We start from the raw sequence: 11,688 nt of genomic DNA on the forward strand, positions 1-11,688 counted from the left end.
CATGAATCAAAAACCACCCGACCAGCCTGGCAGCCCAGGGCTTTTCCCGCTCCACACTGCCCCTCCCCCCGCGCTACAGCGGCCCCGCCGCAGTGACTCTGCATGTCGCGACAGGGCAGCGGGCGGCGGCCGCGACGAGCGGGCATGCGCAGCGCCGCGGGTGGACCGTGACTGTGCGCGAGCGGCTCCCGCCTCGGCGCCTGCGCGGAGGAAGGGAGGAGCGCGTGACCCGGAAGCGGTAGGGCGCTGTGTGTCGCAGGGCCCTGCACGCGCACTGCTCCCCCGGCCGCGCGCCGCTCCCGCGCCGCTCCCGCGCCGCTCCCGCCATGTCGCGCGGCTCCAGCGCCGGGTTCGACCGGCACATCACCATCTTCTCGCCCGAGGGCCGCCTCTACCAAGTCGGTGCGTGTCCGCCCCGCGGGGCCGCCGCAGAACTGCCCCGTCACGGGCCCGGCCTGCCCAGCTCGGCGGCGGCCGACTCGGGGAAGCTCCGCCGAGCCTGGCGGCCAGTGCGGAGCGGGACGCGGTGCCTCCCGTGGCTCGGGAGTCTCGGTTCCCGCCTGGCCTGGTCCCGCGCGGTGCGGGGAAAAGCCCGGTGGGAGCCTGGAGCAGCGGCGGTCCCGGTCGTGCCGGCGTGGGGACCTGGGAAAGGGATGCTCGAATGTGATAAGGAAAACTTAGAGCCAGGGTGGGCTTTTTCGAGTGTCCCCTGCCATGGGAGGGATCTCCTGTGAGTTCCTCGTGTTCGATTTCAGATGCTTGGAGATCAAGATTGCAGTTATCCAAGGGCTGTTTATTCTTCCTTAAGTGTTTCTTGTATGTCTTGCCAAGCTTAGGAGCATCGCGTTTTGGAATCTGAGAACTACGACAGCTTTTTGAAATGGGACTTGAACTGCCTCAAACCCTGCATGCCAGAGTGACAGAGTCAGTTTTTGGATGTAACCCTTGCGCTTCCTTGTTACACCTGAGTGCCGTGTGTTCTGTAAGCCGTGGCCTGTGAGGTAGCAGCACCCATCCTTTATTTTCAGGCTCCTTTGAACAGTCTGCAATGAAGCTGCGGCCTTGCTTCAGCTTCTTCCATAGACCACTTTTGTTCCTATTTTTACAGTGCACCGGCTTTTATGGAAGCACATCCTGGTGCTCCTTGTGCAGGATGCTCAGGGACAGCACAGTCAGCTCCCAGCCTGGCAGGACAGTTGGCTGAGAGGGCTCCTGGAGGATCTGCACAACAGGGACAGATGAATTGTTTGCAGCGTCATCCTGATGCCATCTTCCTCTGGAGCTTAGTGGCTCCTCCCCAGCTGTGGTGGCTTCATTGCACATCCATTGCATGGCATGTCCATACATCCATTTGTTCTCCAGGAAGGGAGGTTGCTGGCATCAGACTGCATGAATTATCTGTCGTAGCCATTAGTTTCTTTTGTGACTGCCCTTGAGTTTTTCTCAGGAAGAAGCCTATGTGGATTAGGCTTCATGGGCAGGCGGTCCAGTCTTGAGCAATCCTTTCTTCAGGGAGGAACAAGGAAAGCACCTGTGTATGGGTGCCTGTACACAGGCAGAAAGTTACCTATATGAGATACCTTCATACAGGCACTGTCTTGTATCTGGAGCATGTGTAATGCTTGTATGCAGCTTGCATGGCAAGCATTATACATACAGATGTTAGGGACAGTGCTTCCTCACACAGGGTGTCAGTGGTTCTGTGATAGGAGAGTCATGGGTTCCAACCTTCTGTCACCATTAAAACGGGCTGGTTGGTCTGCATCGCTTTTCGGTCTGTTTCTCTGTTGCAATACTGCTTGTTGGGAATGGTTTCTGCGTTCTGTAGTAGAGAGGAAATTGAGCCTTGGTTTCTGCCTCCTGGGTCTATTCAACCATTAGGTTAATATATGACAAATATGTAGTATCTCCATACCTTTTAACGGTGTCTTAGAAGCAAATATCTGCATGTGTGTTTGAGAGCCTCTGCACACAGCCTGAAGCTGTCATAAAGATATTTTAAGTACCTGTATGCTATAGGAAGAAAAATATGTAGATGTGCAGTTACCTTTAGGCAAGAGTGAGCTCACTTTACCTGCAGCCAGGCTGGTAGCCATGGCATGGGCAGAAATCTCATGTTTGCTTGTGGTCAGATATCTAAATTTACCTATTTTATCCTTATCTCTGTGCTGGATTCAGATTAACTAGGGGCTGTCAGGGATGAGCATGGACATGTGTTGCTTTAAGGTTGCCTTAGGACTTGAAGTTTTTCTGGAATTGGCAGAACAGGAACAGAGATTTTCAGCATAGTGATATTGGACTGAAATGCCTGTACTTTTTCTTAGGTCTGTCTTCTGCTTCCAAAGCTCAAAAAATTCATGTGCTGTTGAAGTGATCTCATATGGGAAAACTAACAGTTATTTCTCATTACTGTAGTTAAAATCCCTCAGAACATCACCGTTCTCTTGCTACTTATTAGTTCCACTCTTCAAAGATGATGTTTCTTTTAAGTAGAGTCCTGGCGGGTGAAGAAAATTATTATAGTCAAATTTCTGACTGTTGTGATATATTCAGGGAACAGCAAGGGGCTGCTGTTCTCAGAGAGAATATATGCAGTGCTACTGAAGTACTTACACAGAAGTAAAGAGACTTAAAACACCACTAGCAACTTGGATTTGTTACACTGTAGGAGCCACTTCACCTTTTGGCTTGTCTCTTTGAAAACTGAGCAATGGAGATGGTAATAGTACCAGTGCCAGAAGGGACTGCAGTTCAGCAAGCCTGGTTGTCAGTACTTGTGAGCAAAAACTAGTTTGTGAGGGCACCTATTCCTGCTGCCCCCTGTGTCACAGAACCACAGAATAGCTGATGTTGGAGGGGACCTCTGGAGATTATCTGGTTCAACCCCTTGCTCAAGCAGGCCCACCTAGAGCTGGTGGTACAGGACCATGTCCAGACAGGTTCTGAATAGTACAGGCAACCTGTGCCAGTGCTCAGTCACCATCACGGGCAAAAAGTGTTTTTAGGTGTTCAGTTTGTTCCAGTCACCTCTGATTCAGTCCCATCATTGGGCATTGCTGAAAATAGCCTGCTCTGTCCATTTGCTTTATACCCTGTCTTCAGGTGTTTCTACACATGAATAAACAAGTGTTGCAGAGCCTGGGCATGGGGCTTCAAATGTGACCAGTTTGTGGGCAGTGCCGGCTCACATCTCACTGGGTTCTGTGCTTCACTGCAGGCTGGCACTGATCATCCCAGGGGAGGGGAGTGAAGAGGTGAGCGGAGTTGTGCATCTAGCAGAGGAAAAGGGAGAACATCCTTTTTGGCATGTTTGGGTAACCAATAAATGCTCTTATGTCTGAGAGTAATAAATACAGTGCCAGAAAAACCTGACGGTCAGCCCTTCCTCAACACTGAGTCAGCAGATTGAACATTAAGATCCCGGTATTGCAAGCTTTGGTTTTCTTCATCTTCAGATTATTACTCTTTTGTTTTACAGTCTCTTCCATAGATCCAAATGCAGCTTTTAAAACAGCTGAGTTTCTTGCTCACATTATTTTAGAAGATAGTTTTGGCAATGTACTGTGCTGTTTGTAGACATGTTCTAAATTCTGCTTTCACTTGCATAGCTAACAGAAAAATCACCCACATTTAGCTGCTGCCTGAAACTTGCCTTTCTTAGCCAGATATTAAAAAGTTCTGAATGTTTATCGTATGTTGCCAGATAAACAGGTTTTAAAGTTGTTTCATGGATCATTTCAAGTAAATCTTAATCCATTGTACTTATATGAATAATGCTGTTTAGTTGACATCTGTGTAGATTTCATTCTAAAAAGTAAATAAAAACATTACAGTATTTGAATGTCAAGTCAGAAAATGTGATAGTAAGGCTAAAACCCATCTCCTGTGTCTGGTCAATCGTATCAGTTTTCATCTATATCAGTTAAGAACTAGAAAATAAATTTATATCCTTGCAGTGGTAGCAATACTTAAAATACTAAACTTCATGTCAAAAATTCTTCTATAAGAATTTATGGTTACTGTAGGTTAAGTGGAACCATTTATCAGAACAGCCTCTTTGTTTTAAAACATATTCTGTTGCTGTTAAGCTTGAACAGAACGAAACAGCAAATTATAAGAAATATTTGAAGGAAACAGTGACAGTGGTTTTGTGAAGAGAATCAATGACTTCCAATAACTGTCAGAAAGTTCTTGTGCACATTGTACTGAAGACCTTAAGGGCACCAAGTGCTGCACAAGTATTAAAATATTAAAAAGGCCACAACTTGGCAAGATTCCTGGGTGGGGGGAAGATGGGTCAGAGTTAGTTGTACTAGTATCTCTGACGCAAGTTTTTTATTAACACTTATATGTTTTTTCAGAATATGCATTTAAGGCCATAAACCAAGGTGGACTTACATCTGTAGCTGTTCGTGGGAAGGATTCTGCAGTAATTGTAACACAGAAGAAAGTACCTGTAAGTAGTCTGGTTTTGAGGGGTGGTCTGGAAGGAGAGTAGAAAAAAGGTGGGGGTGAGACTCCGCAACACTGATATTATATTTATTGGCACTGACATATATTGTTGCTTGAATTGAATATGTAATTATCCTGCTTATTACAAGTTCTAGATCCATTTAGTGCTCAGCTGTGAATTTCCTCACCAAATAGTGCAATATTGGTTTCCTCTGTAGTTGTTGAAGGGATAAAGCTAAAATATAAAGTTGATTCTGCTGTACTTTAGCATTGCATACATTGCTCTGGCTTGTAAGGGCTGTGTTGTCCATAATCAGTTCCCTGATTTCTTTAATTGCTACTGAGAAAATGTTATACCAATAGCATGCGGAAGAGGTTTTCATGAGTGTTTTGGCTCAGTGATGATGTATTGTTGACAAAAGTGGTAAACTTTTGTGTCTAAAGGGGGACAGCATGTAATAAGAGAGCAAGTTTTTGTATGTGGGTTGTGAAAGTTTCTTCAGAGGGAAAAGAACTGTGATGTAGATCGTGTTCTTGCTGTTATTCTTTTCCAGATACTGCAGTTTTAATCTTCCCTATTCTCCTATTTCTTCCTTTGCATGCCTACAGCAGTAAATGGTGGAGAGCCTGAAAAAGAATTTTTGGCTATTAGTGGGTCCTTTTGGGCTCTTCTGTAGATAGCAGAGCATCAGAGTCTGTTTTTGTTTTTTTTTTTAAACTTCAAGGACAGTGTTTTCTATTAGATTATTTTTATTTCCTCTTTAGGACAAGTTACTGGATTCCAACACAGTGACTCATTTATTCAAAATCACTGAAAATATTGGCTGTGTCATGACAGGAATGACAGGTATTTAATTCACCATCTTTTTTTAAATATTTAAAGCATGTCAGGTTTTTTATGTAGTTCGCTAGCTTTGCATCATATAATATCAATAAATGCTCTAGGAGATTTGTTCCACTCAGTCTAGTTTTGGAGAACTTATCTAGTTCTAATGGGTATATTTAAAGACAATGTAAAGTTGGACCTGGAATTTGCATTCTCAGGCAGTGCTGGAAATAAACTTGGTACATGTTCAGTGAAATTAATATTCGTTCTTTCTGTCTAGCTGACAGCAGATCCCAGGTGCAGAGAGCCCGCTATGAGGCTGCTAACTGGAAGTACAAGTATGGCTATGACATCCCTGTGGATATGCTGTGTAAAAGGATTGCAGATATTTCTCAGGTCTATACGCAAAATGCTGAAATGAGGCCCCTTGGTTGCTGTAAGTACAGTGTGTGAAATTAATCTTTTCTGTTTCTTGTCTAAGCTTGCAACTTCTTGTATAAGAAATTCTCACTCATTTTCAAAATGGGCAGCTGAAGGAGTAAGAGGCATGAACAGCCAAATGAGAGAACAGCTTTGAAAGTCTTGAATTGGAGCCATGATTTTACCATTGACTCAGCATTTGAAATGATGTGGCCTCTTTAAAATGTGTGATACTGTTTCACTTCAGTTTTTGGGGCCTAGTCTGTTTGCACTGCACAGTGAGGTCTGTAAGTGTGAAATGCTCTTTTTAATGGTGTCTGTTTGTGGTGGTTTGACCTTGGCTGTATGCCAGGTGTCCACCAAAGCTTCTCCATCACTCTCCTCTTCATGCTCTTCTCCTGCTGGACAGGAGAGAGAAAAAATACCATGAAAGGCAAGATAAGGACAGGGAGGGATCACTCGCCAGTTACTGTCATGGGCAAAACAGACTCAACTTGGGGAAATTAATTTATTACCGAGCAAATCAAAGTAGGATGCTGAGAAGTAAAACCAAATTTCAGAACACCTTCCCCCTACCTTGCTTCCCAGGTTTAACTTTATTCCAGATTCTCGACCTCTCCCTCAAGCAGAGGGGGACAGGAAGGTGAGTAGTGGTCAGTTTATCACACATTGTTTCTGGTGCTGCTTCCTCCTCAGGGGGAGGACTCCTCACGCCCTTCCCCTGCTCCCTCTCCAAGGGAGATAGTCCTCCCTTAATTTCTCCAGAGCGAGTCCTTCCCATAGGCTGCAGTTCTTCATAGACTGCTCCAGCATGAGTTCCTCTCTCCACAGGGCCACAGGTCCTGCCCCAATGCAGGCTTCCCATGGGGCCACAGCCTTCTGCAGGCATCTACCTCCTCCAGCACAGAGTCCTCCAGGGGCTGCAGGTGGATCTCTACTCCACCACGGACCTCAGTTGCCTCACCGTGGTCTTCATGGGAACCTCTGCACTGGTGGCTCCTCCCCTTCCTTCTTCACTGACCTGTGTCTTCAGAGCTGTTCCTCTCTCCTATTCTCACTCTCTATCCTGTCTGTATGTGCTTCTTTGCTTCTGACAAATAACTTTTTTTTTTCCTTCTTAAATACATTATCCCAGAGGTGCTGCCACTGTTGCTGATGGGCTCCGCCTTAGCCACTGGTGGGTCCATCTTGGAGCTGGCTGGCATTAGCTGTGTTGGACATGGGAGAAGCTTCTAGCAGCTCCTCACAGAAGCCACCTCTGTAGTCCCCTCCCTGCCAAAACCTTGCCATGCAAGCCCAATACATTGTGTCTGGGTAAACAGAACAGATGGAGAGTGCAATTATGCTTGTGCAGATTTTGTGGCGGTTTTATCTAAGTAGTATGTATAGGACAGATCTGCATTATTTTTGGTCTTAACTTAGCCATCATGTATATAATGTAGAGAAGAAGTGCTAAAAATATTTCCCTTGCAAATATTTCTACAGCTTGTTTTATAACAGCAAATGCAGCTTAAATTAAAAAAAAAGTTGTGTGAAAAGTCGTATTTTTGTAGATATTCCTGGTCATCTGTGTGTTCTGAGGTTGGTTTTGACTTGTTTTTTCTCTTATGTTTGACTGTAAGCAAATTATAACTGTGCTCATAGGGTGTTTGGGAACTGAGGTAAAAGACTTAAAATGTTTCCTCAGCTACTTTTTCATTAACCATTCTGTCTGGGTTTTTTTTTGATTGGTTGGGTTTTGCCAGGTTTTTTTTTCTTTTAAGAAGAATAGTTTCAGAATTGACGAATCACTTCTCATAATCTTAGTAGGCACTACAACTTCTCACTAAAGAAGCAACATTCAAGGTTGCATCACAGTTTCCATGATGGGGCAATTTTCCTATGCTTGTAATTTTCAGGAATGATTGTTTCCTTCTTCCCTTGGCATTTCCCATGCCTTGATACTACTGGAAATTTCTTTTTTAAAATACATGAATAAAAATGTATTTTTCCTGAATTCCCTTAGTCTCTTTTAAAAATATGAAGGGATTTTTTTTTCTATCGTATTGCTGCTCAGAAGCTTATCAACTCTAACCACTGGTAAAAAGTTACACAAGTGTAAAGTGAAAATAACTGAAAATCTTGACCTTGTTCTGTTTTGAGTTTTTCTTGCAAGTATTTCTTTTGACTTATTTTTTAATATGCATAATGAGACAATGCAGCTGTAAATGAAGAAGTGAGAGTGAACACATGCATTTCAGTGATGTGATCAGTTTGTGTTACTTGAAATCTGTCCAGCTTAAACTTGGTCAAATGGTCTTCAGAGATTCAGTTTGTCCTGATTTCTCCATTTCTCCATTTAATTTCAGATTCTTTTTTTCTTTAAAGAAAAGAGGAAAAGGTATATAATGCTTTTCAGTGCTTTTTAGGATTACAAACGAGAAATCCAAATTTAATCTTTTAATATTTCCATTAGTTTCAACATGTTTGTAAAGTTGCTTTCTAATAGAAAGCACATGGTAATGGAACTATTGTTTACACTTTGTGTCATATAACACAGGATGTGAACTGTGGCTAGGTTAACTTTTGTGTTTCCTGACTTTGTGGTTCTTTACACACTGAGCGTGGTAAAAATGTGTTTTTAATGAGTAGCCTTCCTTGGGAATCACGGAAATATGGTTCGTGCTAAACTGAGTCACACCTGGTAATGAGATGCTCATAAGAAATGGCAAATTAAAGAGGAAATCGCAGCTCCAGGTATGGACTGATTCCCAGAAATGTACTGCTGTGCGTGCACGTTTTTTCACAGGAGTATCCATTCTGTTCTTGAATTGAATTGATAAAATTGGGAAATAAAAAGATTAACAAATTTTCTCTTCAAGGTATGATTTTGATTGGTATTGATGAAGAACACGGCCCTCAGGTATACAAGTGTGATCCAGCAGGTTACTATTGTGGATTCAAGGCCACAGCTGCAGGAGTTAAACAGACAGAGTCAACCAGTTTTCTTGAAAAGAAAGTAAAGAAGAAATTTGACTGGACATATGAACAGACAGTAGAGGTAGGCCAGCAGAAGGAAATAAAGATTTGTTAAAGTATTTTTAATGAACGTGCTGCATGTAGGTTTGCAATATAGAGAAATGCAGGTAGGCATTTCTGCTTTCCTTGCACTTCTGTATTGCTACAATAGCAAGAATAGCTATTCCAACCAGAAAATCTTTTGAAGGTATTCTGCAAATGTTTAAATAGTCATCTATTCTGCTTTTTCTGCTTTATGTTAGTTGAAGAAGATTCTGTAATTGTAGCACTCCCATTGTAGCTGGTGGTTGGTTACTACAGTGCTTGGTTTTGGGAATACCAGTATGACTTACTTTTAGTCGCATTTAAAACAATCTTCATATTAGAAGGCATTTCAAACAGGATCTTTGCATGATAGAAGGTTGGGTTTGTTGTGTGGTTTTTTTACTACGAAAATGACTTGTCCTTTGCTTTTTGTAGATTGGTCTTTTTAGGGAGAGGAGTGGAGAGGTACTGTGTTCTGTAGCAAGGAAAAACTATTTAGAACTTCTAAGCTGAGGTTTTGAAGTGAAAGGAAATAACTTTAAACTAGAAGGAAGGGTAGTTGTTAATGCTATGTCTATTTAAAAGAAAAGCCTTAGTGCTTTATTTTTAATGATGAGGGGTTTTGTCATCTTTCAGACAGCAATAACATGCCTATCTACTGTACTGTCCATTGATTTCAAGCCTTCAGAAATAGAAGTTGGTGTAGTCACGGTGGAAAATCCTAAATTCAGGTAGGTGATCAGTGCTGATAAAACTTGGTGTGTTTCTCTGGTTATTTGCAGTTAGTTTTACCTTCTTGTGTAATCGTAAATCGAGAAAAGAGAGAAATGCCAGAGGTTGACATTCTGGAGATTTTTTTACTTGTAACTCTTCAAAACATGTAGGGGTAGAAAACATTGTTTAAAAAAAATAATACATTTTTAAAACGTTTGACATGGTTAAGGGATTCAGTAAAGTGTTCTCTTTCATTTTTTAAAAGGGTACTGTTTTACCTGATGATTGAAATGTAGTTACATCTGGTCTAGTTGTGCTCTCATGGTTAGAAGCATAAAAATCTTTCTTCGTACTGGTAGCTGGAGTTCACTTCCAAATCATAGTCGTGCCAATTAATGCAGTAAAGTCTGGTGTACATTATGAAACATTTACAAGTTCCTTATTTTTTTTAATCCTTTTCTAAATTTAATCTTTAAATTATTCTTGCTCATCTTGTAAATGTAGCAGTTTTTAACATCTCCAGTATATAGTTAATAGAATGTGAATTTGTATGATTTGAAATATTCTATTTAAATTTGACAAGATTAAAAGATCTTAGATTTGAAAAATCACTGTAGTGATTTGGAAATGGCTGAACTTTTACTTCCTGAATACACTGAATTCCTATCCACCATGAAAGCAAGGCACCTGTTATTTCCTCCCTCCCTGATTGTTGCCTGAGTGTGAATGCAGCACACTGTGTGGACCAAGATTACTTGGTCAGTGTGTCAAGACAACACCTGGAAGTCTTCCTGTTGAGGGCAGGAGTACTTCACATCGGATACAGTGTACTGGACAGCCTTCTGAAGACACAATGAAGTATGTGTATAATGCATACAGAAGTATGAATGAAATGTGGAAGGAAAAGCTTTGGGGATTTTTTGTAATGCAAAACAACCCTCCAGATACAGCTTACCTAAAATTTTGATAAGTTTGACTTGCTTCATAGGGGCTCAGTTATTTCTGCCTTAAGCTGTCATTGGTTCTTCTATTTATTTAAGAAGAAAAAAAAGAGAGGAACAGCTAAATAGGCAATAAAGTCCTCTGCTACTTTAGTCTAATTACTTTGTAAGTGGGGGTTGGAGAGAGGCTTCAAACCATTGGGTCCTATAGGTGCAGTCTTTTAAATGTTTCCTTCCTAAGGTTTTTTGAAGTTGACACAATGATGGTGGGTGGTTTTACATTTGGTGGTATGTGCTTAGAACAACAGAATAGCTCAACATCTTTGAGAAAGCATGCAGGAGCTGTATTACTGCTTTTCTACTGCCACTCAAGTGTCAAGTGCTAGCTTTCTGCCAAACTTTATTTATTGGTCATCTGTCCTTTTCAGAAAGGGCAGATAACAAGCAGAGGGAGAAGGCTATGAAAACATGGAGTAATCATACTACTAATTGCCATACCCATTCTTCTTACCAGGTCCTAACTTGAAAATGTATTACTCGTGAAGAATTACCTGTTCTGTTTCCACCATTTCTTACCTCCGTTTCTCTGGTGCCTTTGATTATTCCTTTATTTTTCAAAAAGAATTGAAATGTCAGCCTTTGGCCCTGGCAGCAGGACTTTAAAGGGTAGAAAGATGCATTGCTGTAAAACTTAATTGTGGAGATATTAGGTGGTAATATTGGAACTTAAGGGGAAGAATCATTTAAGCTATTTAAGATTTCTTTTTGTTCTTTCAGGATCCTTACAGAAGCAGAGATTGATGTGCACCTTGTAGCTCTGGCAGAGAGAGACTAATTAGCATTCCCATTTCCATTGTCTGTGCTTCTGGCCAGGATGTTTGGTGAAAAGAAAACACTTACTGATGGCTTTAGATTATGGGTGGGAAACAATGTTCGCTATATGATGTATTTTACTCTGTACAAATAAAACAGAGGTTTTTGAAATGTGTTGTATCTCCTTTTAATACAATTTTTTCAACTTTCAATTCTATGAAACTTATCCAAATGCCTGATGATTTTGAGTGTTCTGTGATGATTGCTTGCCTTTTAATTGTATTTTAAGAGAAGTTTTATACTCTGAGCTGTATTTTTCATCTGAGCTATTTGGCTCCTAGTATAGAGTTATATATCAGTTTTTGTGGTGTGTGTCCCCTGAGATAATTCTTACATTCACATTCATTCTCTCCTTGCCCTCATGTTAAAAGGCTTACAACGTTACTGGTTTAATTGTGGGGAAATTAAGAAGACCTTAAT

General features: G+C 41.7%; 1 protein-coding gene across 1 annotated transcript; it reads left to right on the forward strand.

The window, feature by feature from the left end:
- The first annotated feature begins 230 nt into the window (after positions 1–230).
- Positions 231–11,379, forward strand: PSMA6 (proteasome subunit alpha 6). Its single transcript, XM_017829466.1, has 7 exons — positions 231–402; positions 4,362–4,456; positions 5,218–5,299; positions 5,559–5,714; positions 8,560–8,738; positions 9,377–9,471; positions 11,173–11,379. Exons 1-7 carry the CDS (start codon positions 327–329, stop codon positions 11,228–11,230), a joined length of 741 nt encoding a protein of 246 aa, XP_017684955.1. The 5' UTR covers positions 231–326; the 3' UTR covers positions 11,231–11,379.
- Positions 11,380–11,688: the final 309 nt, after the last annotated feature.

This window comes from Lepidothrix coronata, unplaced genomic scaffold, assembly GCF_001604755.1.
Source record: "Lepidothrix coronata isolate B3197 unplaced genomic scaffold, Lepidothrix_coronata-1.0 Scaffold164, whole genome shotgun sequence".
Taxonomy (NCBI): Eukaryota; Metazoa; Chordata; class Aves; order Passeriformes; family Pipridae; genus Lepidothrix; species Lepidothrix coronata.